Source organism: Mus caroli, unplaced genomic scaffold (assembly GCF_978045245.1).
Source record: "Mus caroli unplaced genomic scaffold, Mus_caroli_1 scaffold_10, whole genome shotgun sequence".
NCBI lineage: Eukaryota > Metazoa > Chordata > Mammalia > Rodentia > Muridae > Mus > Mus caroli.
The window spans coordinates 46,207,693-46,234,500 of record NW_028227265.1 but is presented as its reverse complement, the minus strand read 5'-3'; the positions used below and the strand labels follow the sequence as shown (position 1 = coordinate 46,234,500).

General features: G+C 41.7%; 1 protein-coding gene across 7 annotated transcripts in view; it reads left to right on the top strand.

Moving 5' to 3' along the window:
- Positions 1-26,803, top strand: part of Mgat4d (MGAT4 family member D) — a 33,383-nt gene extending 6,580 nt beyond the window's left edge. The window contains exons 3-11 of one of the 7 annotated variants that reach the window (XM_021170095.1): positions 574-711; positions 2,930-3,063; positions 4,681-4,727; positions 7,100-7,204; positions 10,268-10,343; positions 12,011-12,125; positions 12,897-13,027; positions 15,577-15,684; positions 25,745-25,805. In XM_021170095.1, the coding sequence (XP_021025754.1) occupies positions 574-711; positions 2,930-3,063; positions 4,681-4,727; positions 7,100-7,204; positions 10,268-10,343; positions 12,011-12,125; positions 12,897-13,027; positions 15,577-15,684; positions 25,745-25,753 (863 nt within the window). In that variant the 3' untranslated portion in view covers positions 25,754-25,805. Of the gene's footprint in view, positions 1-573; positions 712-2,929; positions 3,064-4,680; positions 4,728-7,099; positions 7,205-10,267; positions 10,344-12,010; positions 12,126-12,896; positions 13,028-14,514; positions 14,545-15,576; positions 15,685-23,361; positions 23,519-25,744 lie in introns of those variants that run through there. The other 6 variants (XM_021170096.2, XM_021170093.1, XM_085843778.1 and 3 more) reach the window with 6 other exon arrangements.
- The last annotated feature ends 5 nt before the right edge of the window (positions 26,804-26,808 follow it).

The window sequence follows — 26,808 nt, the reverse complement described above, 5'->3', positions numbered from 1 at the left end:
CTCCAATTCTACCCCCACGCATGATCAATTCAACAGAAGCAGCCAGAAGCCCTGGCATCATCTCACACCCTTACCCTTGCAGACCTCCTGTCAATCATGTTCCATGCATCTGAGGGCCATCCGTCTTCTCCATCACTGTCCCCTCGGCACTGGCACCTTTAGTATGGGTCCCCACTTTGTTTACATTTTGCAAAACTGTTGAGCTATACCACAAAGAATTCTGACAATAATTTGCATACATTTCCTTGATAGATTTACTATCCCATACTTTAAAAAAAAAGTTGTATTAGGGCCTGGAGAGATGGCTCAGTAGTTCAGAGAGCCTCTTATCCTCCCAGAGAGCCAGAGTTCTGTTTCCAACATCCACCTCAGGAGCTGTGACTTTGGCAGGGGACCTTGTGCCCTCTTGAGGCCCTTGCAGCTCCTTGCACACATGTGCATGCTAGGGCGAGCACCTCTACCACAGGGTCCTCTGTCAGCTTACAAATGACATTGTTTTAAATCAAAGATTGCATCTCTGCCAGAGAAAAAGCATTGCTGTGAACCCTTGGGTCCTCCTTTTGTCTTTTCCAGTTGAGAAGAAGGGGAGCATATTGAGTCAGCATGAAACACTTCCTAACCAATTTGAAGTCTTAAAGTACTTCCTTCCTCATCTAAGGACAGCAGGGAAACTTTACCCAGACATAGCCACCAGCAAAGGGAGAGCAGGCGGTAAGCACAGTCAGAACTGCAAAACTGACTTCAAGTGTTTTGACCTTCAGGGGAATCTATGGCTTAAATCTTCAGTTAGCATACATAATGATGGGTTTCACTGTAAGATGTATGTGTCTGTGTCATTGTGTGTGTTATCATGTATGTGTGTCATTGTTTATGTCATTGTGTATATGTCATTGTATGCATGTCATCTTGTGTGCATTGTTGTGAGTGTGTGTGTATGTATATGTGTCATCATATATGTGTGTCATTGTGCATGCCCGTGTGTGTGTGCATGTGTATGTATGTGTGTCAACGTGTGTGTCATTGTGTGTGCATGCATGTGTTTATCATCTCTCTCTGGTCATATGTCCTCTCACTACCCACCCCATCCACCCCACTTCTCACTGGCTCCTACCTTTCACTTCCTCCAAGAAAGATTTCATGGTCTAGTTTTTAAGTTTGAAGTTGTAAGGTGCTGCTATGCAGACTTCCAGGCATCAGGTGTAAATTTTGGAGAAAATAATCCATTTAGTGACTCGAATTCAAGTTCAATTTCATTACAGATGCTTGGAAAATTAGTTGGCATATGTCCAGTACACACGGAGCATCTGCTAAGTGTGTGGAAAATCGTTTTCTGTTGCTTGGATAAACCTGATGCTACCTGGTAATCTTTCTGGTTTTCCCACATTCTCATGACCAATATCAGCAATTTTTTGGTAGAGAGGAGGGCTAGGGTTATTTATTGATTTATTGAATTATTGATAATTTTGGTCTTCTCCTTTTTTAGACAGGGTCTCACTATGTAACCCAGGCTGACCTTGAACTCATAATGTTTTTGCTTCTTCCCCTGAGCGCTGGGGTTATAGCCATGTATCACTACTCCATGTAGAAGAGCGGGTTTTTGAGCTAAGCCTTGAAGTGTGAGTTTAGGCTTCTCATAATAGCCCAAGTCAGGGCACTGCAGTTAGAAGCAGAGGCACTGAGCCAGTCCTCAGAATGAATGACTTTCCCCAAAGCTTGTTTGTCCAGTGAGTGGGCAGCCCATGGTCAGACTCCTGGGCTGCCTGATCCTACATAGGGCTTTGCTGGAACAGGTCCATGTTCATGTGTACCTGTCCTTGCACTACAGTGGCAGAGAGGGGTTTAGCTGTGACAGAAACAGCACAGCACAACAGCTAAAAGTCTGTACTGTCTGACAGAAGAGGTTTGCCAGTCCCTGGATGAGACAGCTCCTTGGGAATAAGCATGGATCACATGCCTCTGACACATAGCCCAGGCCCACAGTGTGAGATGGTGGGGCCATGGGACTCCATTTGACATCTACTAAATTCCTACTGTGTTCCCCAACCTAAACTCTTGTTTTCATTGTTCTGCTTAGTCCCCAGAACCCAGGGCAGCGAGGTAATTACTATCTACCCTGACTTATCCCACACATGAAACTGAGTCTGAGAGAGAACAAAGGGATCTTTAGAGCTCACATTGTAAATATCTCTATCAGTATCCCCTTCAGAACATTCTGAATGCGGTGTATTCGCGCGTGCATGCGTGCGTGCGTGTGTGTGCGTGTGTGTGTGCGTGTGTGCGTGTGTGTGTGTGTGTGTGTGTGTGTGTGTGTATGAAAACTATAGTTTACAGGAGAAGTTGAAAGACCACAGGAAAAAATACATAGAAACTATGATACTAGGCTACAGGATAGAGATAGCCTAAACTAAGTATAAACAGATATCAACAGTAGAGAAACCAGAGCTTAGAAAGCTGGTGTGGCACTCAGACACCGGAGCAACCAAGACTGCCCAGTTCCTCTCTAGATCACTTGGAGCCTTGAAGTGACTTCATTCATGTTTTCCACAAAGACAATATTTCAAGATATCTTTTCTGCTTGGGCTCCAGTACCTCTTCAGAAAAAATTGACAGGAGAGCCAGCCCTTGTGGGGCAATGTGTACTGAGTTAGATAGGTAGAAGCTGTATTAACACATGGAAAATGTTTCATTTTATTTTCTCTACGACAAAACATAAGAACTCTTTGGAGTTAGTGCACTTATTCACGACCCACTGAAAATGACAGGAAACGGAAACCAGACAGCAATAACCCTGTGCAGTATCGTCTGTAGTATGGCTCAGAGTGCTCTTCTTGACAGGGAAGAGACCAACTCACTCACAGGGTTAAGTGTGAGCCCATGGTAAACACTTGTTTACCGATGGCTTGTTCCACATCTGTGCCCCTGTCTGCAGTTTCCTTTGCACTGGGAATCTCCACCATTAACAGAGGGAACCACACCTACCTGAAGCAAACGCTGACCTCTGTTCTCTCCAGAATGACTCCCGAAGAAGAGGAGGACTCTGTGGTGATCGTCTCTGTCGCTGATGTATGTATGGAAAGAATGCTTCCTCATCCTTCTCTAACCTCCTAAACCCCCTCAGCAGCAGCAACTATTCCGTTAGGAATATTTCTTCACTTAAAGGAAACAACCCACATATACCTTTAAAGGAGTCTAGGTTAAAATATTTAGTACTTGCTGTTCCAAGAACTATATAAACATGAATCTTACGGGAGAGCCATCAGATTGTTAAAACTAAACTGTATTTAGCATACAATGCTTGCATTTGGTAAGATAAAAATTATAAAATTAAATTATAAAACCAATTAACTTAATTGTAACAATACATTTTAAATAGACTATTAAAACCATTACTGATAAAATCTGCCAAGCTCAACGAAAGGTTGCTCTATGAATCATTAAGAACCAGTAAATACCACGAACTGAAGGCTCCTAGTCCTGCGGGGATACAGAGAATTCCTCCAGACAGTATGTGTAATCTGCACAATATCTCTGCGAAGCATGTCTCACTATCCTGATTTTATGTATTTTTAAAGTGCCTGCCTCCACCACCACCACCATCCCTCCCCCCACACACATACACACACACACACACACACACACAAAACCTGTGTAGTCTATTATACATTGGTCAACTACTCCTTGTGAATATGTGGACTGTCCTGGAGTGGTTGATGTACCTAGTGTCACTCAATTGGAGAAAATTGATTTTCCCTCTGCCAGCAGGTATAAGTGACAGTTCACTTGTTGACCTTTACCGTAGTGGCTAGGTTTACATCCATCCATAGATAGATAGATAGATAGATAGATAGATAGATAGATAGATAGATAGATAAGATAGAACAAAGCGTATCACATCAAATTTGGACAAGACAAACCAAGAGAAGGAAAAAAGCTCCAAAGAAGGCTCAAGAGTCATAGGCCCACGTGATCACACACTCAGGACCGCCTAGAAACATTACATATATACACAGAGGACCTGGTATAGACCAGGGCCAGCCCTATCCCCAACCCAAAATGGTAACCACTGTCCCCTTTTGAAAATGTGAGTAAAGCGATAAAGAATTGTGCCTTAGTGCCATAGGCTTGGAGGCAGGGGAGTGGACAACATGTATCACATTTCAAAATTCGATTTCTGGGAACTTGTCCTTAGTGTCTCTTAAGTCTGAACACAGTGGCAATGTGGGACCACATGAGTTAGTCAAGAGCACAGACCATACCCGTGTGGTTATCCTCCAAATAACCTGCCCAGGAGCTTGGCTGGGCCCCACTCCGTCTATAAGATCGGGGTGATCCTGTTCTGTACAGCGCAGGACATTTGAGGCCGATAGACAGTAATGTGCTTCCCATGGCCGTGCTCAGAGTGATGCTTGGCTCAGAACAAGTGCCGGGCACATAATCACTCTGAGGGGTTTCATTTATATGTGTATATTGGGGATATAATTTAAGTGTGGTTGATATAGTAACATTCATACTTGGACATATGGAAACTATGTCATATTTTCTGTACACAAATAAGTTTTTAAAATAAATGTGTATTAAGCCATGGTGGCATTTCACACATAAATTCCCTGGAGCAAAAGTGTTACACTAATAAAGCCATGAGGCACCCTGAGTTTCAGCAATTTCTCTTCTTCTTTTTAGACTGATGAAAGTTACTTAAAATCTGTTGTTCGCATGGTTAAAACCAAGTAAGTACTTTCTGCTAAATTCCAACAGCAGCCACTCTTGAGTCTTACGTTCTGCTTTTTCCCGTCCAAATGTGTTATTATCTACTTATCATATTCTCTTTAGTGAATCTGAGGCATGGAGATGAGCCTGTGACCTTTTCTAATCTCTGATAAAGTAGAGCACTGAAAGTTTGCAGGCTGCTTATTAGAATTTATATTTTCTTGCTGTATCTGACTCCATCTGCAGATAGGGAGAAGGCAGAGATGAGCTGATCTAAAGGTAAAAGTAGACGTGCTGGGGCACGAGATCAGAAAGCTCATGCCTGCCATAGAATCCACTGGGAAGGCACAGAGGTCCAAAGGGCAGCATGCAAGACCTTTGGAACTTTAAGTATATTTGGAGCATAGACAACTGAGGTTAAGTAGGGAGGTAAAATTTGCAGTTTCCTTTTGACCAGGGCCAGAAGCTTCAGCCCTGAGCTGAGTCTAGCTAACAGGAGTGTATCCAGCAACTATGTATTGTGTTTTGGTTTACCCTATTTAGTAGTTGAAGTGGATAAGGACAAAAAGATTTCACAAGTTAGAAAAAAAGAAAGTTTCTGATGTATAAGAACACTTGGGATTTGCTATATAGTTGTAGAGATAAAATAACTGGGAGCTACAAAGATGGTTCGGCTGGTGAAAGCAAAACAAAACACTTAAGTGTCTTGTAAGCCTGATGACCAGAGTTCAAATCCCACAATAAAAAAAAAAAAAACAAAGCCATTGGCCTGGGAGCCCATCTGTAATCCAGTGTATGGAAGGCAGAGATGGAATCCCTGAGCAAGCTGACTGGCCAGACTAGCTGAGTTGGTGAGCTCTCTAAGATTACGTGGGAGATCCCACCTCAATAATAAGGTAGAGAGAGACCAAGGATGACACCTAAACTCAATCCCTGACCTCTACACACAACATAGGAACATGAATAGATACATATATACACACATATAAAAATCAGTGGCTTCAGAAATTGCTATATTTTGTGGCTGAAAATGAAGACGAAGGAAAGTATTCGAGGGCTGGAGAGACGGCTCAGCTGTTAAGGCAAGACTCACAACCAAAACTGTAAGAAAAGATCGTAGAAAAATGTTACCACGCGGGATTGCAATAGACTGAATCTCTCTCCATCAGTAAGAGGGAATTTTTTGGCCTTTTGTACCTTTGGATTGGGGAGATGTGGTCTGCAGTTTAAACTTCATAGTACCCTCTGCAGCCCAAGCTTGTCTATGAGAGTGGGTACTGAAATTCCATGTGACTTTTATTTGCCTCTACTTAGTTCCTATATATGTCTTTAAGTTATATAATTTCATTTTAAAATTAGATACTCTGTTACTTATTTTTAGTCCTTGTTAAGCTTAACCCCCCCTATTCTTTTCTCTTGTACAAGTAGTTTTACTTTCTGAGGAAATATTAGATTTATTTCTTTTAAGTTTTATACCAGAAGATGGGTGTAGCAGCAGACTATATAATCCTAGTACTTGGAGACAGAGGCAGGAGTACCAGCCATAGTCCAGGGGGCTGTAGAGGCAAGTCAGGCCACATCTAGCTAGCCATTTAGTTGCTTTCAGAAACTGTGCTGTTGTTGTGTGGGGCTCTTTGTAAATATCCACTAAGAAAGTGATCTAATGCAGCAGTTTTCCTGTAGCTAAGTTCTTACTGTAACTGTTCCTTCTCTTCTCCTGGCTGTCAAAGGATGTGACCTTAAGAAAACTCACAGTATCTAGAACCCTGTGGGAAATTTGCTTGATATTTTGTATCCTGATATTTTCAATTTTTATTATTTATTTTCCTGTGTTCATGCATGCCACAGTTTGTGTATGCAGGTCAGTGAAGAGCTCTGTGGTAACTGGTTCTCTCTTCCACATCAATGTGGCTTCCAGAGATGGAACTTGGGTCACTGGGCTTTGGGGACAAGGGTCTTTACCCGCTGAGCCATCTTGCTGGCCCATATATTTTAGTTTTTTGTTTCTTTTGTTTTGTTTTTCGAGACAGGGTTTCTCTGTGTAGCCCTGGCTATCCTAGAACTCACTTTGTAGACCAGGCTGGCCTTGAACTCAGAAATCCACCTGCCTCTGCCTCCCAAGTGCTGGGATTAAAGGCATGCACCACCACCCCCCGGCGATATTTTAGTTTTTAAATATGTCTTTCATTAGTTTATAAATACTTGGGTTAGCAAACAGTACTTAAATGTTATTGGTCGCATTAAATCTTATATGATCACAACCTGTGAGGTAGCCCAAATCAATATGTTATATGACAAGCATAAAGAAGATATTTTAAATATTGGCATTAGTTTGGTAAATTAAGGAATTCAACTCTATTGGTATTCAACCTTCCTTTACTTGTATCTTTAGATTCAGAAAGCAAGTGCAGTCTGGCGTCTTGGAGGTCATTTCAATACCCACCCTTTTTTATCCTCAAACATTACTGGACAAGAAAATGAAGACAGACTCAGAAAGGTAAGTCAAAGAACGGGATTTGAAAAAGAGAATATCCCAAGGATGTCCTGGAACAGTCATCTGAGAGATGATCGAACTTCAGCATGGGGACACGGGGAGCCAGGTTGTGGTGGCCTGCAAGGGTTGTCTGTGCATCCCGATCTGAGCCCAGTTCAATGACATTTAGTTGGTAGCATGAAATTAGTCATGGTATCATCCCATGAAAATAAGCACAAGATAGATCCCCATCCTCCCTCCCCATTCTGAATTATCGAGTAAACACCTGCCAGCACTCTGCTACCGGTGTTTTGTTCTTGATCATTGACAACAATGAGCAGAAACACAGTTGAGGTGGTAGGGAAGTGTGGGATTTGAATTCATTGCTCCTAGAAGTTACTCCCAGCTTTTCTTCATATTAGTCATTTTAGACAAGTAAATTGGCCTTTTCCCCTTAATTTCCTCAACTTTGCCAATACAGTCAGTGAAATGTTGTAAATGCATATGCTTAGTAGACAAACCAGGTCATTTGGAAGCTGCGAGAATAAAACCTGACAGTATTTATGGAAGACCGTTAAAAAGTTGAAACCTTTATATGCAGGCAAATGTTTATATATTTCTGGTAATAAGTGTGATATTTTGGGAATGTATTCAGTTGATTTCTCAAAAATAAATAATAATACAGAATAAGGCTTGCCAGAAATTTCTCCCCTGAGAACCTTTTATACACTCATATCGTGTGCAGTGTGTTTAAATCTCAAGCTACATCAGGGTTTTGTTTGTCCCTAAGCAAGTGTCTCACTCTGTGCTCTGTAAGTTTCCGAGACCTTTGCTTTTCTGCAGCTTTTCTTTCTCAGTCCTCTGCCTTGAAATTCTACAGCATTATTCCCAGGCCCTTCCCATGGTCATGGTTGGCCCAGGCCTGCTCTGGCTCGGATTTCTGCTCAGTCTGTCTTCTCTTAGACCCATACTCCATGCTCAGAAGATTCTGTACTTCACATGAGACCAAGGCCAAAGCTTCCTACTGTAGTTGGTCTCCAGCACCCCTGGCCCCTGACCCCTGGCCCAGCCCTCCCTGCTCTGTAGCTGAGGTGGCAAGCTCCCCCACACTGCAGGTCTGGACACTGTCTTTCAGCTACAAGTGGTACTTTCTGCTCTGCTCTTTCCATCTTGTTGTACAATGATCTTCATTGTCAACATCTTTACCCAACACTTGATCTAACTGCTCTAACTTTCCCAATTCTGTTTGTATTTTCTTAATAGTCTGTGAGACCCCCCAGGGCAATAACTGGCTTGTGTCCTATTCTGTTCTCCAGGACATAGCCTAGTGTCCTGTTTGCTGATAAATCACAATAAGATTTCTGTATACTTTCATGTGATCAAGAAAGGATATTTAATTTGCTGTTTGTTGTTGTGGTAAAACATTGACCAAAAGCAGCTTAGGGGAGGAAAGGATTATTTAGCATAAAGTTCCACACCACAGACCATCACTGAAGGAACTCAAAGCAGGAACTCAAAGCAGGAGTTTGAAGCAGTAACCAATGGCTTCATCTCCAAGTCGTGCTCAGCTACTTTCCTTATACAGCCTAGAACCACTGGCCCGGGGATGGCACTGGGACTGTGACTGGGCACAGTGGACTGGGCTCTCCAACACCAATCATTAATCAAGAAAATGCACCTACCATTGCCTATCGGCCAATCTGATGGAGACAATCTCAGCTGAGAGTCTCTCTTTCTAAGCAAGTTCAGTTTTTGTCAAGTTGACAATGAACAGACCAGCATAAATAGTTGGTACAGCTTATATCCACTAGAAATGGCAGAAAGTCATGAAGCCAGCACAGCTGCTTGACACAGCTTCCGCACAGCTGAGCTGAGTGCTGTATTCACTGTCTTTCTGTCTCTCACTTTTAGGTTTTTGTCTCTGTGTGTCACATTCTTGGGAAGTTTCTGTATCATGATTCATTTTGTCTTTCCTAAGAAAATTATGCCTGAATCTTTTTAGGAATGTCCAAAATTTACTGTCCCTTCTTTATCAGGCCAGATTTGGAAGCCTTATTTACACCCTGGAGATAGTGATAAGCACAGATAGGTGCAAAGCTAGGAACTTCTAACTGAGGTCATGACTCCAGGAATCTTCCTGGGGTATCCTCCAGCCCTAAGCAAACTTAGACAGTATAACTAAAACAGGGTAAACTTGGAGATAGTTGACAAGCTCCAACTGGCCAGGAGAATTGTTAACAGATTCAAGGCCTCTTTTCACAATATGCCCAGAACTCTCTTAAAATGTAGTTTAAAGATAGAGTATCTCAAAGGGTGCAGCCCTGGAGACATGGGACTCAGTTCATAAAATAGATTGAATAAAATAACCTTTCCTACTGAATAGCATAGATGATAAAAGGATACAAATAAAAGGAGTTAGATATTTGCTATTCATAGAAAGTCTGGTTCAGATATTTTCTATTTGTCTGGAGCACTTTAAAACTGCAAACACTGCCAGCTTAAAAGTAGGCTGTCATATTTGCATTGGCAGAGACATTCTTTAGGTTCTCTAAACTGGAGTTCTAGGGCTGATAATAAAAATGAAATCTGTTCTATTTGTACTTTCTAATTGGTACAAAACTTATAAGCCTGGACATGTAATGAAAAATCAAACACGTGTCCGGACACACAATGATGTAATCTGTACTTCTTGGATAATCACTAGTGTGTCTTTGTTCTGTGAATCCTGTATAAAGAAAGAAGCAACCAGATTGCTAGTTGGTCAGAGCTTATCTACTTATCTCCTCTATGGGGACCCTGTGAACTGCCAGGGGCTGGCCCCTGGAAGATAGTAACCTTATTACCTAAGTAAAAATTTAGCTAAAATGCAAAATACATAGTCTGTGCTTGTTCTAGTGTAGCAGAGGCAGGTACTGCCCACTCAATGAAGATGAGACGCTCTTTAGTATAATTTTAATATAGATATATTTACTTTTATTTACTTTTTGTATTGTTCTATCAGAAAATGTAAGCTATTTAATTACTGGAATATGCCTGTAAGTTAATCTGCTATAATGAACATTAACCGATTGTCTTGTTTACTTTTAGTTGGCAAATAAAACAAGTATTGGACTTCTGTATTCTGATGCTGTATGCCCAGCCCAAGGCCACGTATTATTTACAGGTGAAAACTTGATGTACTGTGCTTTAAACAGAAGTATCCCTCTTTCTGTCCTTTCTTTGTTTGCTTTCATCCTGAGTTGCTCTGCCTTAGTCTGTAGCCAAGCAAATAGAACATATTTATAAAATCAATATGCCCAAAGGAAGCTTAAGATGAAGTATATATTTGTCTTCTTGCTGTGTTTACTGTAACAGAGGAAATTAAAATTAACGGGCACAAGCTGTAAAGAAAATTAAAGCTACTGAGAGGAATTAGAAATCCCCCTGTGTTCATGCCTGAACCCACAGGCTCACAAACAGAAGCCCTTATTATGGGTCTTGCTGTGGAGCTACCCAGATGTCGACCACACCCTTCCTCTCCCTTTGTGAGTGGCACAGTTCCATGCTGCCTTTGTACAGTGCAGAAATGAGTCCGTCCTGGGTATGCATCTCCTTCCCGTCACTTCCAATGGCCAAACAAGAGTGACTCGGGTCCCATAATAAGCATGTGCCTCACTACAAAGAAATGTTTGCACGTGTGATGCTTTCAGAATTACCAGTGCAGGGCCAGGAAAAGCTAGAGAAAGGCCAAAAGCCAGCTCTTCCCTAAGACTGCAAGAAAAACAAATCCTTTTCCTCCATAGTCAGTGGTGCAGTAAAGGAACACCAGGTGCAGCCCGAGTTCCTTCCGTTCTGGAACAACAGGTCTGTTTTGTGCCCTCCTGATGCAGGACACTGCTAAGTTTAAGGATCTCATGTCGTGTGTGTAAATTCAAGAAAGAGCTCTCATGCTCCCCGCTTTCCTAGGGAAGCCTCCGTTTAAGGATCCCAGCATCATCCTCCTCAACACTGAAGTGTGAGTGGGAATGAAGCTCCTTCCTTCACTCTCAGCCAAGGACCATGGTGGCTACAGACAGAAATACTGCAGCATTATCTCATGGTAGCTACAGACAGAAATACTGCAGCATTATCTCATGGTAGCTACAAACAGAAATACTGCAGCATTATCTCATGGTAGCTACAGACAGAAATACTGCAGCATTATCTTGGGCACAAAGCAAGTTTATTTGTCAACCTCTTGATGTTTGGGCTTCTGCTCTAAGTTACCATGTCCTAGTCCTTAGATGTGTGGTATCAAGAACTTTGGAGTGTGTCTTAGTCCTGAAGACAGAGTCCTGGGGACTGAGATGAATGGTTTCATACAGAAGGCTTCTTCACTCTGTCAGAGAACACAGTAAACACCTCCATGAAGACTGGGCATCATCAGACCCCAAGTCCACTAACACATGCATCCGGAACTCCCCAGAGTCCAGAACCACTAGAAGCAATCAGTTTTACTGTTGTGTGTAAGCCAGTCTGGGAATCTTGTTATAAAACCAGAATGGACTATGATAATCTTAAATTAGATGCTGAAATGTTGATGAAAATTAAAATGGATTCACAAGGGTCTCAAAGAGACTTGAGTAGAAGGTCAGCCCTTAGAAGAAAAAGAAGAGAGGGTTTCATTAATCTCATAACTAGAGAATGAAATTTGACTAACTGTAAATAGCCTTAGTGAATTAAACTAAAGATTACTATCGCATCCAAGACTTTTCAGTGGATTCTAGCCAAAGGGATAGAATTGATATAAAATGTAATGGTATCATTTGGAGGTATTAATGCTTTTTTTAATTTGGCTTTTTTTTTCTCTAGCTAGAAGATGATATCGTAGCAAAAAAGATGTATTTTACAAAAATGAAAGATTTTGTAAATAGTCTCACTTCAAAAAATTGGTTTTTTATTGAGTTTTCAGTCCTTGGATTTATAGGTAAGCCATAGTCTATCATGGAGATCACACTGGCTCAAGCTCTCCTTTCTCCTTTCATTATTTACTTATGTATTCATGTATTTATTTATTTTCTTACTAAGACAGGCTCTTTTTATGTAGCTCAGGTTGGCCACAAACTCTTGTCCAGACTGGACCTCAAAACATTAATCCTTCTGCCTCATTCCCAGACACTAGGATTAAAGGTGCATGCCACCATCCTCCGCTTAGAGCAAAGGTTTGCTTTCCTGTCTGTCTGTCTGTCTGTCTGTCTGTCTGTCTGTGTTAAAATATTTTGATCACTTTTTTCTAGTAGACACCATAAATGAGCAAATTAACACATATTATACAAACATAAAATTGGGCGCTATGAGTATGCACCTGTTCAGTGACGAGGATGTAGCATCCCTTTCATGGACAGGAATGCTGATGCAACAGGCTCCAGCCCGAGTTGGACAGTGTGTGCTCAGCACACGCTAGACTGCAAGTCCAATCTCAATACCTCAACCAACAAACTGGCCAATTAAAAAAGCCAGCTGACTCTCAGGGAACTAGAGTTTCAAGGAAAGTATTTCAGGACTAGGGTACTTGAGTATCTGATCTCCAGTATGTCCAAGCTGCTACTCTTAATTTCCTGTAACATTTGAGTTCTCACGGTGTTACACTTCACTGCTAAATGAGAGGACAGCCCTGCTCTCAGAATGCCTGCTCCTCTGAATGTGACAGACAACACTTACGCGGTATGCCCACTCATGAGTCTGCTTTCCTCCACAGGAAAACTTTTTCGATCGAAGGACCTCACTGACTTTGTGCATTTTTTCCTGATGTTCTATGAAACAAAGCCCATAGATATACTTTTAGATGACATTTTCCTGATTCGGGTGTGCACCTCGGGGGAGCCTGTTGTGAGTGTCCCTGGTGGGGGTGCGCAGATGGGGAGAGCCTGTTGTGGATGCTTTACTTAGTTAGGGTTTTACTGCTGGGAACAGACACCATGACCAAAGTAACTCTTTTTTTTTTTTTTTTTTTTTTTTTTTTTGGTTTTTCAAGACAGGGTTTCTCTATATAGCCTTGGCTGTCCTTGAACTCACTTTGTAGACCAGGCTGTCCTCGAACTCAGAAATCCACCTGCCTCTGCCTCCCAAGTGCTGGGATTAAAGGTATGCACCACTACCTCCCACCAAGGCAACTCTTATAAGGACATTTAATTGGGACTGGCTTACAGGTTCAGAGGTTCAGTCCATTATCATCAAGGCAGGAGCATGGCAGCATCCAGGTAGGCATGGTATAGGAGGAGCTGAGAGTTCTACATTTTGTACCAAAGGCAAACAGGAGAAGACTGTCTTGGCAGCTAGGATATGGGTATTAAAGACTACACCCATAGTGACACGCCCACTCCAACAAAGCTACACCTCCTAATAGTGTCACTCCCTGGGCCAAGTTTACACAAACCGCCACAGTACCTGTACAGAAACACCAGACAGGCTGAGAAAACATCCTGTCACACGATCACTGCAATATGTTACCAAAAATCAATGATCTGGTGAACACAGAAGAATATTAAACTTCTGTGTCCTAAATTTTGCTGACATTTCATAATATTCAATGAAATGAGGATCCAAAATAATGCTGGGAAAAGTCAGGACACAGAGATGAAACAAAAGAAAAACTCAGCCCCTAAAACAACAGCAAAAAGAATAGAGGTAAATAAACAGAAAAATAATAAGACATAAATCTAAACATTTCAATGTTTCCATTAAGCAGAAATTGTCAAAATGCACTGAAACAGATTATCAGAATAGATTTTTTAAAAAAATAAATGTTACATTTTTTCTGTCTAAAATGTAGGGTGCAGATTAAAAGTCATAGATGGGAACCAGGCATACCAGGCATAGTTGGTAGCGCCCCCACAGTTTCTTTAGCAGATCCCAGAGCAGCAGAAAACAGTTTGGGAATACTGCTCCAGATAGTCAGGTGTCCTGGATGGTTCCACAGGGTCTACCAGACTTCAGTTTCAAGAGAGACATATCTTGATAAGTTACAAATCTGATAAATTGAAAAGGAAGATCAAAGGTCCCAGCCTTAGAATGAGAAAATATGGGGTCTCAGACCTTACAGGACAATGGATTCTACAATCGCATGCATGTAATCTCATCAACTAGAAAGGAAATGGCCTCCCATCAAGCCTCACGCAACGCCAAACCTCATCCATGATGCAGCGGACAACCCAAATAAGCTGACATGTATGACAGAAATTCAGAGAATAGCTAAAAGCCCTCTGAGAAAGAAATGTGCAAGTCCAGGTGTTTTCATAAGTGAGTTCTATCTAGACATTTAGGAATAAATAATACCAATACGATGAGTTTTACATTCTTCCACTTTTTTAAAACAGATCTTGCCTCGGGTTTATTTGTAAAAGCTGCATAGGGCACCGACCACCTGCAAATAGCGTGTAGGTATCCTACTCTGGTCTGTCTGTCTTCATAGTGGCAGATAGAAACCTGGACTATGAGACCTTCCCAGGGACCTGGGCACCTCTGGGAGCCTGAGTCAGAGCTGTACTATCAGCCTTGGTTTGAACGTTGGGCATTGGGTGACAGAGACTGAAACCCTTGGCCGTGCACCCTGAAATCTACTTCCAAAGCTGGTGATGAGTGGTAAAAGCCAGATGGTGGAGTTCGCCTTGGGGCCCTCTAGCATTTCAGGCTTAACCAGTTGCCTTAGGTTTCACCAGGGCCTTAATGAAAGGATCTGTGCATGGGCTCACTGCCTTTGCATTGTCTGCCAACCTCATGTTCCTCAGGAACATAGCATCGACCCCTTAAGAGATTGCTATCTTTGTGACCCGGGGTACTATTTCTGAGCCATTTTTGAGATTGGTTGTATGTGGTGTGGTTCTTGGACTTGGCCATGTCTGTACAGTTAACTCATGGCTCCCAAAGCACCTGGGATTTTTTGAGTGATGTGTTGAGTACTAGACCAAGGTCTCACCTGTACCCAGCAAGACTTTGACTCAGGGACATGATACATCAGCCCCAGAGTTTTAGAGAACTGGATAAGAGGAGTTGCATCCAGCATGAACTGGGCATGAAACCCAAAGAACATACAGAAAGAAACAGAGCATACCAGCGCTTGGAGGGTCAAGGCAGGAAGATCACGACTTGGAGCCAATCTGGGCTACAGAATGAGGATGAGATCAATCTGAGCTACACAGTCAAAGACACACACACACAGAGACACACACACACAGACACACGCAGACACACACACACACACAGTGATGGTAGAGAACCAAGATAAAAATGGTAAATCCCTCATGAACATAGATACAAAAGTCTCCAACGAAATGGCAAAAACAAAATGGTGAATCTAAAAGGATCCTAGGAACAGTAAGTGTGGTGGAAAGTGGTACTGGGGCCCTGTGAAGATGCCCACTTTCCTTTCCTTTCCTCAGAGGAGATGTTTGCAGCGAAAGAAGGGATTTCGAATTCAGTACAGACCATCTCTGTTCCAACATGTGGGCACTCAGTCATCATTTCCAGGACGAGAACAGCACCTCAAGGTAAGATTCTGAAATGGAACTTGGGTGACATACCCTCAGTGAACTTAGAAATCTTTAGAAAAGAGGAGGAAACATGAGGCACACTATGACCCTGTTATCAGTGACCTTCTCTGCTAGGGAGTTTATAGATGTACCAACCACCGTCTAAGAACCTGTCATCTACCGCAGTAAAAATAATTTGGTGTAGATAAATTTATTCTTTTTAGCTGTGAGGTCCAAACAGACTTAGAAAGTGTTTGGAGGAAAATACAGCAGCTGTCACTATTTTAGTCTAAAAATCAAAACTATTGGAAGACCATTTCAGAACTGGAAAGTCCTTGTAAATGTAATTGGAATTTTTATTTAAGTCACTATTGGTTAGGTAAAAAAAAAATAATCAGAATCATTTAGTGTTTAGTCATTCTTAAATTTTACATCAACTATGGAAACAGTGTTAGTGTCTCTGTGACAGAATGCCTGAGACAGTCAACTTAACATGCAGGAAAGATGTGTTTCAGGTCCCAGTTCCAGAAGGCTCAGCCTGGCCTTGCTCACCCCTCTTGCTTTGGGTTTGTGGTAGTGCAATGCATCATGATGTAAACACAGGGCAGAGAATCTGAGCATACAAAGGGGTGGAGTCACAAGGGCAACCCCCCCCAACCCAAATTCCTCCTCTTGGGTTCCATTTTTTAAATGCTTTACCACTCTAGCAATGTCAGAAAAGCTTCATACACATGCCTATAGGGGATGCTTACCCAAACCACAGTGACATGGTGAAGAAGAAACAGTTCAGGTTTTGTCCCAGTGACTGCAGGGTGGTTATATGACCCTGGGAAGTCCCACACTCCTCTTAGCTTAGCTTACTTCTATAAAATCAGGAATTTAAACATCCAGAAGGCTGTTTCTACCACTGAAATACCATTGTCATCATCACACAAAAACAAAATAAAATGATTACATGGATTTTTTTTTTTTTTTTGGTCAACTGAAATGGAAGTGCACACATCTATCTGGCCATTTTTCAAACCTTCCCTTCTCCCCCTCTTGCACTGTGTCCCATTTAACTGTGCTTCCCCACGGCAGGGATGATGTGGTAGGCTCTGTAAATGTTGGGTGCCAGCTGTCAGGGAAGGTACAATCTAAGAAAAAGATCAGACAAAGAATATCCTGAAACAACCAAAGTTATCTGCTGGGAATCTGTGTGCATACTGTAACGACACCATCATGTATATAAACCAATGCAGCAGCTGCACAGAAAACAATCTGTCTCTGCGATCTCATCGCTTGGGTAATGGCATCCCCCCCCCACCACACACACACACACACACACCCTACGTTACATATTTTGCCTGGGATGTTGGTTTGAATGTGTTTGGTCCAGAGAGTGGCAGCATTTGGAGGTGTGGCCTTGTTGGAGTAGGTGTGGCCTTGATGGAGGAAGTTTACCTCTGTGGGGGTGGCTTTAAGATAGTCTTCCTAACTGCATGGAAGCCAGTCTTCTCCTGTATTTCTTTGGGTCAAGAAGAACTCTTGGCTCCTCCAGCACCATGTCTGCCTGGATGCTGTCATGTTCCTACCTTGATGATAATGGACTGAACCTCTGAACATGTAAGCCAGCCCCAATTAAATATTGTCCTTTATAAGAGTTATCTTGGTCAAGGTATCTGTTCACAGCAGTAAAACCCTAAATAAGAAAAAAGTAGGTACCAGGGACTAGAGAATTGCCATAATAGGCTTGACCATATTTTTGTGGAATTTTTGGGACTTAGGATTTGGAAAGCCATAAAATGCTTTAAGTGGGACTGAATGGGCCATTCTAGTAGGAATATGGATGACATTGGTGATGAGAGTGATTTGAACTCTGGAGATTGTTCTTATGATGTTTTGGTGAAGAATGTTCCTGCTTTCTGGCCTTGTCTTGAGAGTCTGACTGAGGCTAAGATAAAGAGATTTATATTAATTGAATTGACAAAGGAGGTCTCAAAAAAGCCCAGCATAGACTTTGTCCTCTGGTTTGCTCTCATGAAGAGCATTTTAATCAAGCATAGCAAGCTTAGAAAGGAAAAATACAAAATATTTGGTTCAAAGAGTGAAGAGGCACCAGGAAGAGGAATGGAGCTAAATCCTGTATTGTCGTGAGCCAAAGACTAGATGCTAAAAACTAGCAGGTGATCTTCCTGAGATGGGTCCACCTTGGATTAAAAGCTATGACCAATTTGCTCTAATAGGCAAGGCCCAGGAGAAATCCATTTTGGGAAAGATTCCTGCTATTTATATGCTTTTTCTTTTATTATATATAACAACCACTAGGTGTTAGCCACCCTTTTGAGCAGATCTCTCTAGAACAATGAAGATGTGCTGTCCTGTAGTAATGCTGTATAGAGAAATAGATGATTGCTTAATCCTTAATGATGATCCTATAAGAATTCATAAAATTATAGTAATTATTAAGCTCTTTTATGACATTGTTATTAAATCCTTTCTGATGTCAAACTGCAATGAGAACTCTGCCAGTCTTTAGTGTCATGAGTTGATTGCTTCTGAGATAGCAAGCAGGCACCTACCACTCAGAGCACACCCCAAGAGGTTGTAAAACCATTAACCAAAAAGGTCATAAAAGGGAACTAACAAAAGGTGCTAGAACAGAAGATAAAATATTGACTGAGTTTATCTAAACAAAACTTCACTAATAAGTTAGGTATGGTTTTTAACTCTCCATGAACCTGCAGAGCTGGTGACAGGTGATGAATGCTTAACCCAATAATTACTCCTAATGGATATGCATGTAAACATTCTCTGTTGTAAACTTCTTCAATTTATGATTTGAATTTATGTGTAAACTTGTGGTGAACTTTTTACCAAGTGATCACATATTCTGAAAGATATGTAAGTGCTGAGGACAAAGAAAGGAGACAGAACTAAGGAGAGCTTTTCACTGAACACAACTTAGAAGTAAAAGCATTGGGAGCAAGAGCATTGTTACATCAGAGCAGGAGGCGAGAGCAAGATTAGAAGGAGAACGTAGAGTGGAATAACTTAGAAACTATAAGGCAACTTAAAAAGAGTAATCTGCAGAATGCAGAGGGAAAGGGGAAAAGGAAGAAGCTGCAGAGAGCAGAAGGAGCAGGCAGGCTTCTCCTTACCATGGGACAGAACAGGTCTTTTAATAGCAAGGTAGACTTAGTCTTACTAAAGAGAACAAAGCTTTTTACATTCTTGGATTTAATTCATTTAGCAATAAAAGGATAGAAGCCTTTTCTTTCTCTATGCAATAGTGATTGGAGCTCATTTTTCACCCAGAATGAGTGAGTTCTTTCTGCACTGGCACTTGGTCTTTTGTTCCATATACATATGTAAGTATGGTTGTATGTGTAGTATATAATTATGAGATTGCATGAAAGTTGGGCCCAATTGGATCAAATGGAGATTTGTGAATGTATAAGCATGAATCTGTATATGAATTTATGTGAGTTTAATCCATGTTTGCTTGTGTAAAAGTTCTTCCTTCTGTGGTTGTAATTCTCTTCTCCTGGTTCAAACTTACCCCTAGCCTGACAAGAGAGCGGCATCTGGACAAGAGAGAGGGGACTCTAGCAATTAATCCTTTACTTAATCCCCTGATGTTTTTAAGATGAGGTTCTAGATAACAGAGACTGGAGTTTCTGGCCTCAAAGGGACTCAGGCAGGTCAGCTACAGTAGCAAAGTGGCTTGGACTTAGATAGGTGTACTGACTAGTTTTCTCAATTAGTGATCAAGGGGGAAGGCCCCTTGTGGGTGGTGCCATCTCTGGGCTGGTAGTCTTGGTTCTATAAGAGAGCAAGCTGAGCAAACCAGGGGAAGCAAACCGGTAAGGAACATCCCTCCATGGCTTCTGCATCAGTTCCTGCTTCCTGACCTGCTTGAGTTCCAGTCCTGACTTCCTTGGTGATGAACAGCAGTGTGGAAGTGTAAGCTGAATAAACCTTTTCCTCCCCAACTTGCTTCTTGGTCATGATGTTTGTGTAGGAATAGAAACCGGAACTAAGACAAATTGATACCAGCATAGTGGGGTATTCCTGTGACAGCCTGATCATGTTTTGGGGAGGACTGTGGAAGGACTTTGGAACTTTGGGCCAGAAGATCCATTTGGTGTTGAGCTCTGTGAAGTGTTGTGTAGGAGCTTGGAAGATAATGTTGAGAACAATGCAGAAAATGGAGGGCTGGCTTGTGAAATTTCAGAGGGAAAAATTAAGTTTTGATTGTGAAGATCCTGTGGTTCTGGTTAGCTGGGGCTGAAGAATCAGCTGTGATTAACAAGATACCAGAACTACTACAGCAAAACCTTTGCATTACTGGGACTATTGATGCTGGTTAGCTGGAGCTAAGAAATTAGAGGTGATTAAGAAGAGACTAGCATCATTGAGGTGACATCTTCTGGGAAGAGTTTTTTGAGAGCACAGAGGCTGTGTTCCAGAGATAACCAAGGTTGTACCTCGTGATACAGTGGGACTTGGTAATGTGTAAGAGTCACCCAGGTGGTACTGGTTTTGAAGGCATGAAGGGGTCGCAGAGCAGCTGAGGCTCAGCACTGTGAGGGGCCATGGAAGGCCATTGGTGAAGGTGCAGCCTCAGTTGCAATTGAGGGCTCAGGACTGAAGGGGTCATGCAAAGGATTTGAGGCTTAGCACCATGAAGAGAGCCTATGAGAGGCTATTGTTAAAGCCAAGTTATAGTGGAAGACAGCAGCATTTTGGAGATGCCAGTACTATGAGATGACTACCAAGAACAGCAGCAGCAGTGGAGTACAGGCGGCTGGAGCCTAGAAGACAACATGTGTGCTACAAAGGGCATGGCTGGAGCCCAGAAGATCGTGAGTTGGATCCCAGACATTGGATAGTTGGAGATTAAATTTTGCTTTTGATTGTGACTGTGCCCTGATATTTTTCCCTCTTTTTTGTTGTTGTTGTTGTTGTTGTTGTTTTTTTTTTGTTTTTTGAGACAGGGTTTCTCTGTGTAGCCCTGGCTGTCCTGGAACTCACTCTGTAGACCAGGCTGGCCTTGAACTCAGAAATCCACCTGCCTCTGCCTCCCAAGTGCTGGGACTAAAGGCGTGCGCCACCACGTCCGGCTGATATTTTTCCCTCTTGAAGGAAGTTTTTTAGTGAAGCCCATAGTTAAGAGACTTTGAATTTTAAAGTACTTTGTATTTTAAAAGATACTGGATATTTTAAAGGGATTGAACTTTTAATATGTAAAGACTGTGGGACTTTTAAAGTTATTTAGATCTTGGGGATGAATAAGAACTAAGGGTTGAGGCTTACTAGTGATGTGTTTGTGTGTCAAGTTGACAAGGGGTCAATTGTACTGGCTAGTTTTGTGTCAACTTGACACAGCTGGAGTTATCACAGAGAAAGGAGCTTCAATTGAGGAAATGCCTCCATGAGATCCAGCTACAAGGCATTTTCTCAATTAGTGATCAAGTGGGGAGGTCCCCTTGTGGGTGGTGCCATCCCTGGGCTGGTAGTCTTGGTTCTATAAGAGAGCAGGCTGAACAAGCCAGGGGATGCAAGCCAGTAAGGAACATCCCTCCATGGCTTTTGCATCAGCTCCTGCTTCCTGTCCTTCTTGAGTTCCAGTCCTGACTTCCTTGGTGATGAACAGCAATGTGGAAGTGTAAGCTGAATAAACCATTTGTCCAGGAATAGAAACCCTGACTAAGACAATAGGCAAACATTTTATTATTATACAGCAACCCTAGATATCTTGTAAGACCAAGTCTTACCCCCACCTACACTCTTCCCCCTCTGATGCCTCAGGAAGAACCAAGAGCAAGAAAGAGCAGCTGGGGCTGGCCCCTCCACTGTGTTCAAAGATAGTAAATGAAGGTAAGAAAGTGGTGACCTTGGGGAAAGATCCCTTCCAGATAACTTGTGCATTTGCAATTGTATGAGGCATTATTATTACCTGGTCTTAAATGAACTACAATCCAGGAATCTGGGGCACATTTGTGATGCAGATCTTGAGGCTGAAAGATACAGGCTTTTAATCTGGATCTTGAGAAATAGTGGCCATGAAAAGGTTAGGCCCAGGAAAAGTTGCATATGTCTTTAATTCCAGGGGACAGTGGCAAGCAGATCTCTGAGTTCAAAGTCAGTCGACAGAGCAAGTTCCAGGACAAGCCAAGTTTAGGCAGTGAATGAAATCGTCGAAAACAAAAAGTTGATGAAGATGTAATTGAACAAGAGGGCCATATTTCAGCCTCTGTGTTCCAGAGATATCCAAGGTTGTACTTTGTGCTGCAGCTGGGTTGATTATGTGTAAAAATTACCCAGCTGGTACTAGATTTGAAGGGGTCAGGGAGAGCACCTGAGCCTTGGCATTGTGAGAGGCCATGGAAGGCCATTGGTGAAGGTACAGCCTCAGTTGCAGTTGACATCCAAGACTGAAGGGGTCATGAAAAGAAGTTGAGGCTTGGCACCATGAAGACAGTCAGCCTGTAAGAGGCTGTTGGTAAAGCCTAGTTGAAGCAGAAAACCCCCAGCACATTGGAGATGCCAGTATACCATGGGATGACCACTAAGAACAGCTCAACAGTAGAGTGGAGTCAACCTGAGCTTAGTGTGCTACAGAGGGCAGAGCTGTAGAAGTGACCCAAGTCCTTTATAGGCCATAAGATCATGTGTGGATCCTAGACATTGAAACAAGAAGCTGGAACATTGAAGTTGCCTTGGAGACCCCAAGATGTTAGAGATGCCATAGGAGTGGGATACCTACCAAGGAAAGCACTAACAGGGAGTGGAATCAGCCAAAGAGAAAGAAGTTTGCTGCAGTCAACAAAGATGAAAGAGTTGGAGATCTGGAGGGAGCTTTGACATCAGACATGAAGACGCAGAGTTTTGGAGTTTGCTCAGGTGGTTTTGGTCTTGCTTTGGTCCAGTAGTTCCTCACCATGACATTTTTCAATGATAATGTATATCCTGTGATGTTGGAAGTATGTGATGTGCTTTTTGATTTTGATTTTATAGGGGATGATTAAGTGATTGGGTGAATCTCAGAAGAGACTGCTAACATTGTTGAGACTGTTATAGACTGTGGGGACCTTTAAATATGTACTAAATGTATTTTTCATTATGCTATATTTAGGTATGTCTCCCATAGACTCATGTGTTTGAATAAGCCTATGGAGGCCAGGGAGTGGAATATGTGTTGTGAATATGTTTGATCCAAGGAGTGGCACTGTTAGGAGGTGTGGCCTTGTTGGAGGAAGCTTGTCACTATGAAAGTGGTTTTTGAGACCCTCTTCCTAACTGCCTGGACAGTCTTCTCCTGGCTGCCTTTGTATCAATATGTAGAACTCTTGGCTCCTCCAGCATCACGCCTGCCTGGATGCTGCCATGCTTCCTGCCATGATGATAATGGACTAAACTTCTGAACCTATAAGCCAGCCACAATTAGATGTTGTCCTTTGTAAGAGCTGCCTTGGTTATGATGTCCCTTCACAGCAATGAAACCCTAACTAAGACATGGTTAGATATTTAATCAAATCTTGGTTAGTTCATGACTGATTAAAATGAATGGATATATAATATCTCATAATTAGGTATCATAATTTTGGTATTTTTATCTTATGTTTCAAAGAACATAAAATAGACATAAGTAAACGTTTAACCCTCTACTAAATGTGGTTATATTAATTTTTTATTTTACATTTCTAACAGGATAATTATTACTAGGATTTCTTAAATTTTATAACTTCTTTTAAAATTACCAGACTCATTTTTGGGAAAAAGGCACAGCAAATATCAAATTTTCTTGAATAATACTAAAGAAGAGACTACATTATTTATTTTTTAAATTTAAGCCTTCAATAATAAAGTGAGTATACAAATTTGATCTGTCTGTACTATTATCAGAGGGTGTTTCTCTCACATTGTAGAAAGATCTTGTGTCTTATTTGGGCTTAAATTTGTTATTAGAGTTCCCTGAATGCTTATTACTTAAGTGTTCCAAAACTTTTATATGAAGTAAGCTCCCAAATCTCACTGAGTGTGATGCTTAGCATAAGACTTTTAAATTTACAACAGAGCTACACTACAGTTTTATTAAGAAAATAATTTCATCTCTGGTTACCTAGCTCATAGCGCACACACACACACACACACACACACACACACACACCACACACACACACACACCACACACACACACACACACACGTCCTTTTAATGATGAACCTTAGTTTTTAAATTGTTTGAAATTTGACTAGACCTTCAAATTTAATAAATGCTTTATAGTATATTTATAACAAAACCTTTTTGTATTGATAGAATGGTAATTTTTTAGAATTGCTACAAAATACTCCAAAGGTAACTGCCTTTCAGTTGGTGGGCAAGCAGAGTGCTTTTGTATAATTTGCTAATGTTGTGTTTGTGTGAAAGTTGTTCTCGTTCTTATGCAGTGTGCTGCACATGCATGCGGCCAGACTGTTTCATTTACTTTGAATTTCAGCGAAGCTATGATTTTATTGTTGTTTGAGACAAGGACTCACCATAGAGTACAGGCAGGCTTCAAACTCCAATCCCTCTGTCTCATTGTCCAGAGGGCTGGGATTGCGGGTGGGTATCATCTCACGCTGCTGACAATCAGGATGATTTTGCTTTTTATTAACTTTTGTTATTTTTCCTCTGTGAACGGGTGGGGGTGGGCGTGGGTACATACACAAGTACAGAAGCCTGAGGACCCTCCAGAGCTGGACACACCCATAGCTGTAGCTTCAAGTCCAGTCGTCAGATGTGAGTGCTGGGACTTACACTCAGGTTCCCTGGAACAGCACACTTCACTCTTAACTGCTGAGTCATGTCTGCAGCCCAACATAACTTCTGAATATATGTGCTGTGTGCCTTATAGTGGCTGCTGTGGCGTCTGACCAGCAGCATGTGAAGGAAGGGAAGGATCTCCCATGGAAGGCTTGAGCTGAACAGTTACTTAAGTTTCTGTCCTTGGCCTTTATTAAAGAACTGTGTACATTTTTTTTTGTCTTTTCATCAAAACTACCAGTTAATCTTTCTCTTTTCTTTTATATGTAAATATATATATCTCCAAAGGAAAATGACATGTAACTTTCCCTTAGAATGTAGGGGTGGAAAAAACTCCCCCCCCCAAGTGGTCAAAATTCTTTTCCCACTGTGGCCTATTTTTCCTGCAATTACACAAAATTCAAAATTATTTTCATGTGAAATGAAATAACTAAATTATTTTATACTGATAGCTAAAATTTTGTGCTTCATTAAATTTTATATCTAACCTCTGACTTTCATAATTTATTTAAAAAGAATTATCCATGCATGTTTTCACTCTTTGTTACTCTGACACTTTTATAGATTGTTTACTTTTTAAAAATAAAATAAAATGTGGTTTTCCTATCTTCCTTTTCTTTTGAGGGGCTTTAGTTAGCAGCATACTAAGTGATGGCTTTATTAGGACATTTTATGCAGATTTTCTTGGCCTCCCTCCCCTCCACACTTCCTCCCAGCCCCTGCCCTGACCCTGCTGTCCCTCCCTCCCCTCCACACCCCCCCCCCAGCCCCTGCCCTGACCCTGCTGTCCTTCCCTCCCCTCCACACCTTCTCCCAGCCCCTGCCCTAACCCGGCTGTTCTTCCCTCCCCTTTTTCCCCTGTCCCAGCTCTTGTTGTCACCTGCTCTCTGCTCAGAATGGCCCCTGCCCTCCTCATGGTCTCTCTTCTAGTTTAGTGACACACATGCAAGTTGCTCTCAGGCAGCCCACAGCCTTCCCCTCCCCCCCCCTCCCCCCCCCCCCCCCCCCGGCTGCAATGATCATTTACATATATGGTTTCCCAGGAGCCCTACAGATGAAGTCTTCACTGGAAACCTAGTGCTAGCTACAATCACATTGATTACTCACCTGTGGTGAGTTACGGGTTCTGTCAGTACCCAGATCCCTTTTCTATTGTGAGGGGGTGGTGTGATCATGTTAAGAATACAACTATTGAGTGATGTCAAGAAATCACTGCAGAAATGATTACATCCTTAATAATTAAAAAGTTCTTTCTACATGTTACAGACTTCTTATTTTATTTCAGGAATACTGAAGATAAGAAACATACAAGAAGAAACTTTGTCATGCCTGATCTTCTGATATGTCAGTTTCTAATGGTATCTTTCAGAAATTGGAAGAGTGGAAATAGATTAACTAGAGAAAAAAAAAAAGCAATGAACATTTGAATACATCAAATAACTTCTCATGGCAAGGCAAAAGTAGAGATTTTTGTCAGTGATATTTTTAGATTAAAGTGTTAAAGTTTAAAACAGCAAAATTAGAGAAGTTCTAACATTTAAGAACCATATCTTATCGACTTAGCAAGGCCATCCCACAGAAAGCACTAAAGCTCAGAAGCATTCTAGTATCCTGAGCGGGCTGTATGGTAACTGGTCTGTGTGTTATAATTCCTTTTGAAAAGACATCCAAAGAAATAGGAAGCAGAGACTCTATTCAGCCCAGGGCTGGTTGTATCGCCCATCTTTTTGTCTTTTAACGAACACGTTTCAGCTCTAAAGCCACCACTGAGCTCTATGTGAATCCATCATCAGACACTGTGGTGAGGGACATATTTTTGATAGTCATTCATTTTTAAACACATCACAGATGGACCTATGGATTGTTTTGCAGTGTTTATTTTGGGAACACATTGTCTTTCTGTGTTCTTCTGACTGATTTCCGACTGCATTGCTGTTGAGATGAGTTACCTATGTAATAGTATCAGGGGATGCCTGTAAATTCATGTGGAATGCATGAACCCTGGGCACACTTTTTCAATGGTTGAATTTGCTTGTTTTTATGGATGTTGTCTTTGTAAATTAAAAACGCCTCTTTAAAAGGGCTGGAGAGATGGCTCATCAGTTAGGAGCATTGGTGTTCTTCCAGAGGATGGCCAGGGTTCAATTCCTAACACCTATTTGGCAGCTCATAATGGTAACTCGAGTCCCAGGGGATCGACACCCTCACACAGACGTACATGCAAGCAGAACACCAATAAGCACATGAGTTTTAAATGCCTTTTAAAGTGTTTGTACTTGTTTGCTGCAAAGTGCTCTGTGTTGAAGTCTTTTTAGTTCTCAGTGACTAAGCCATCAGTTTCTTACAGGC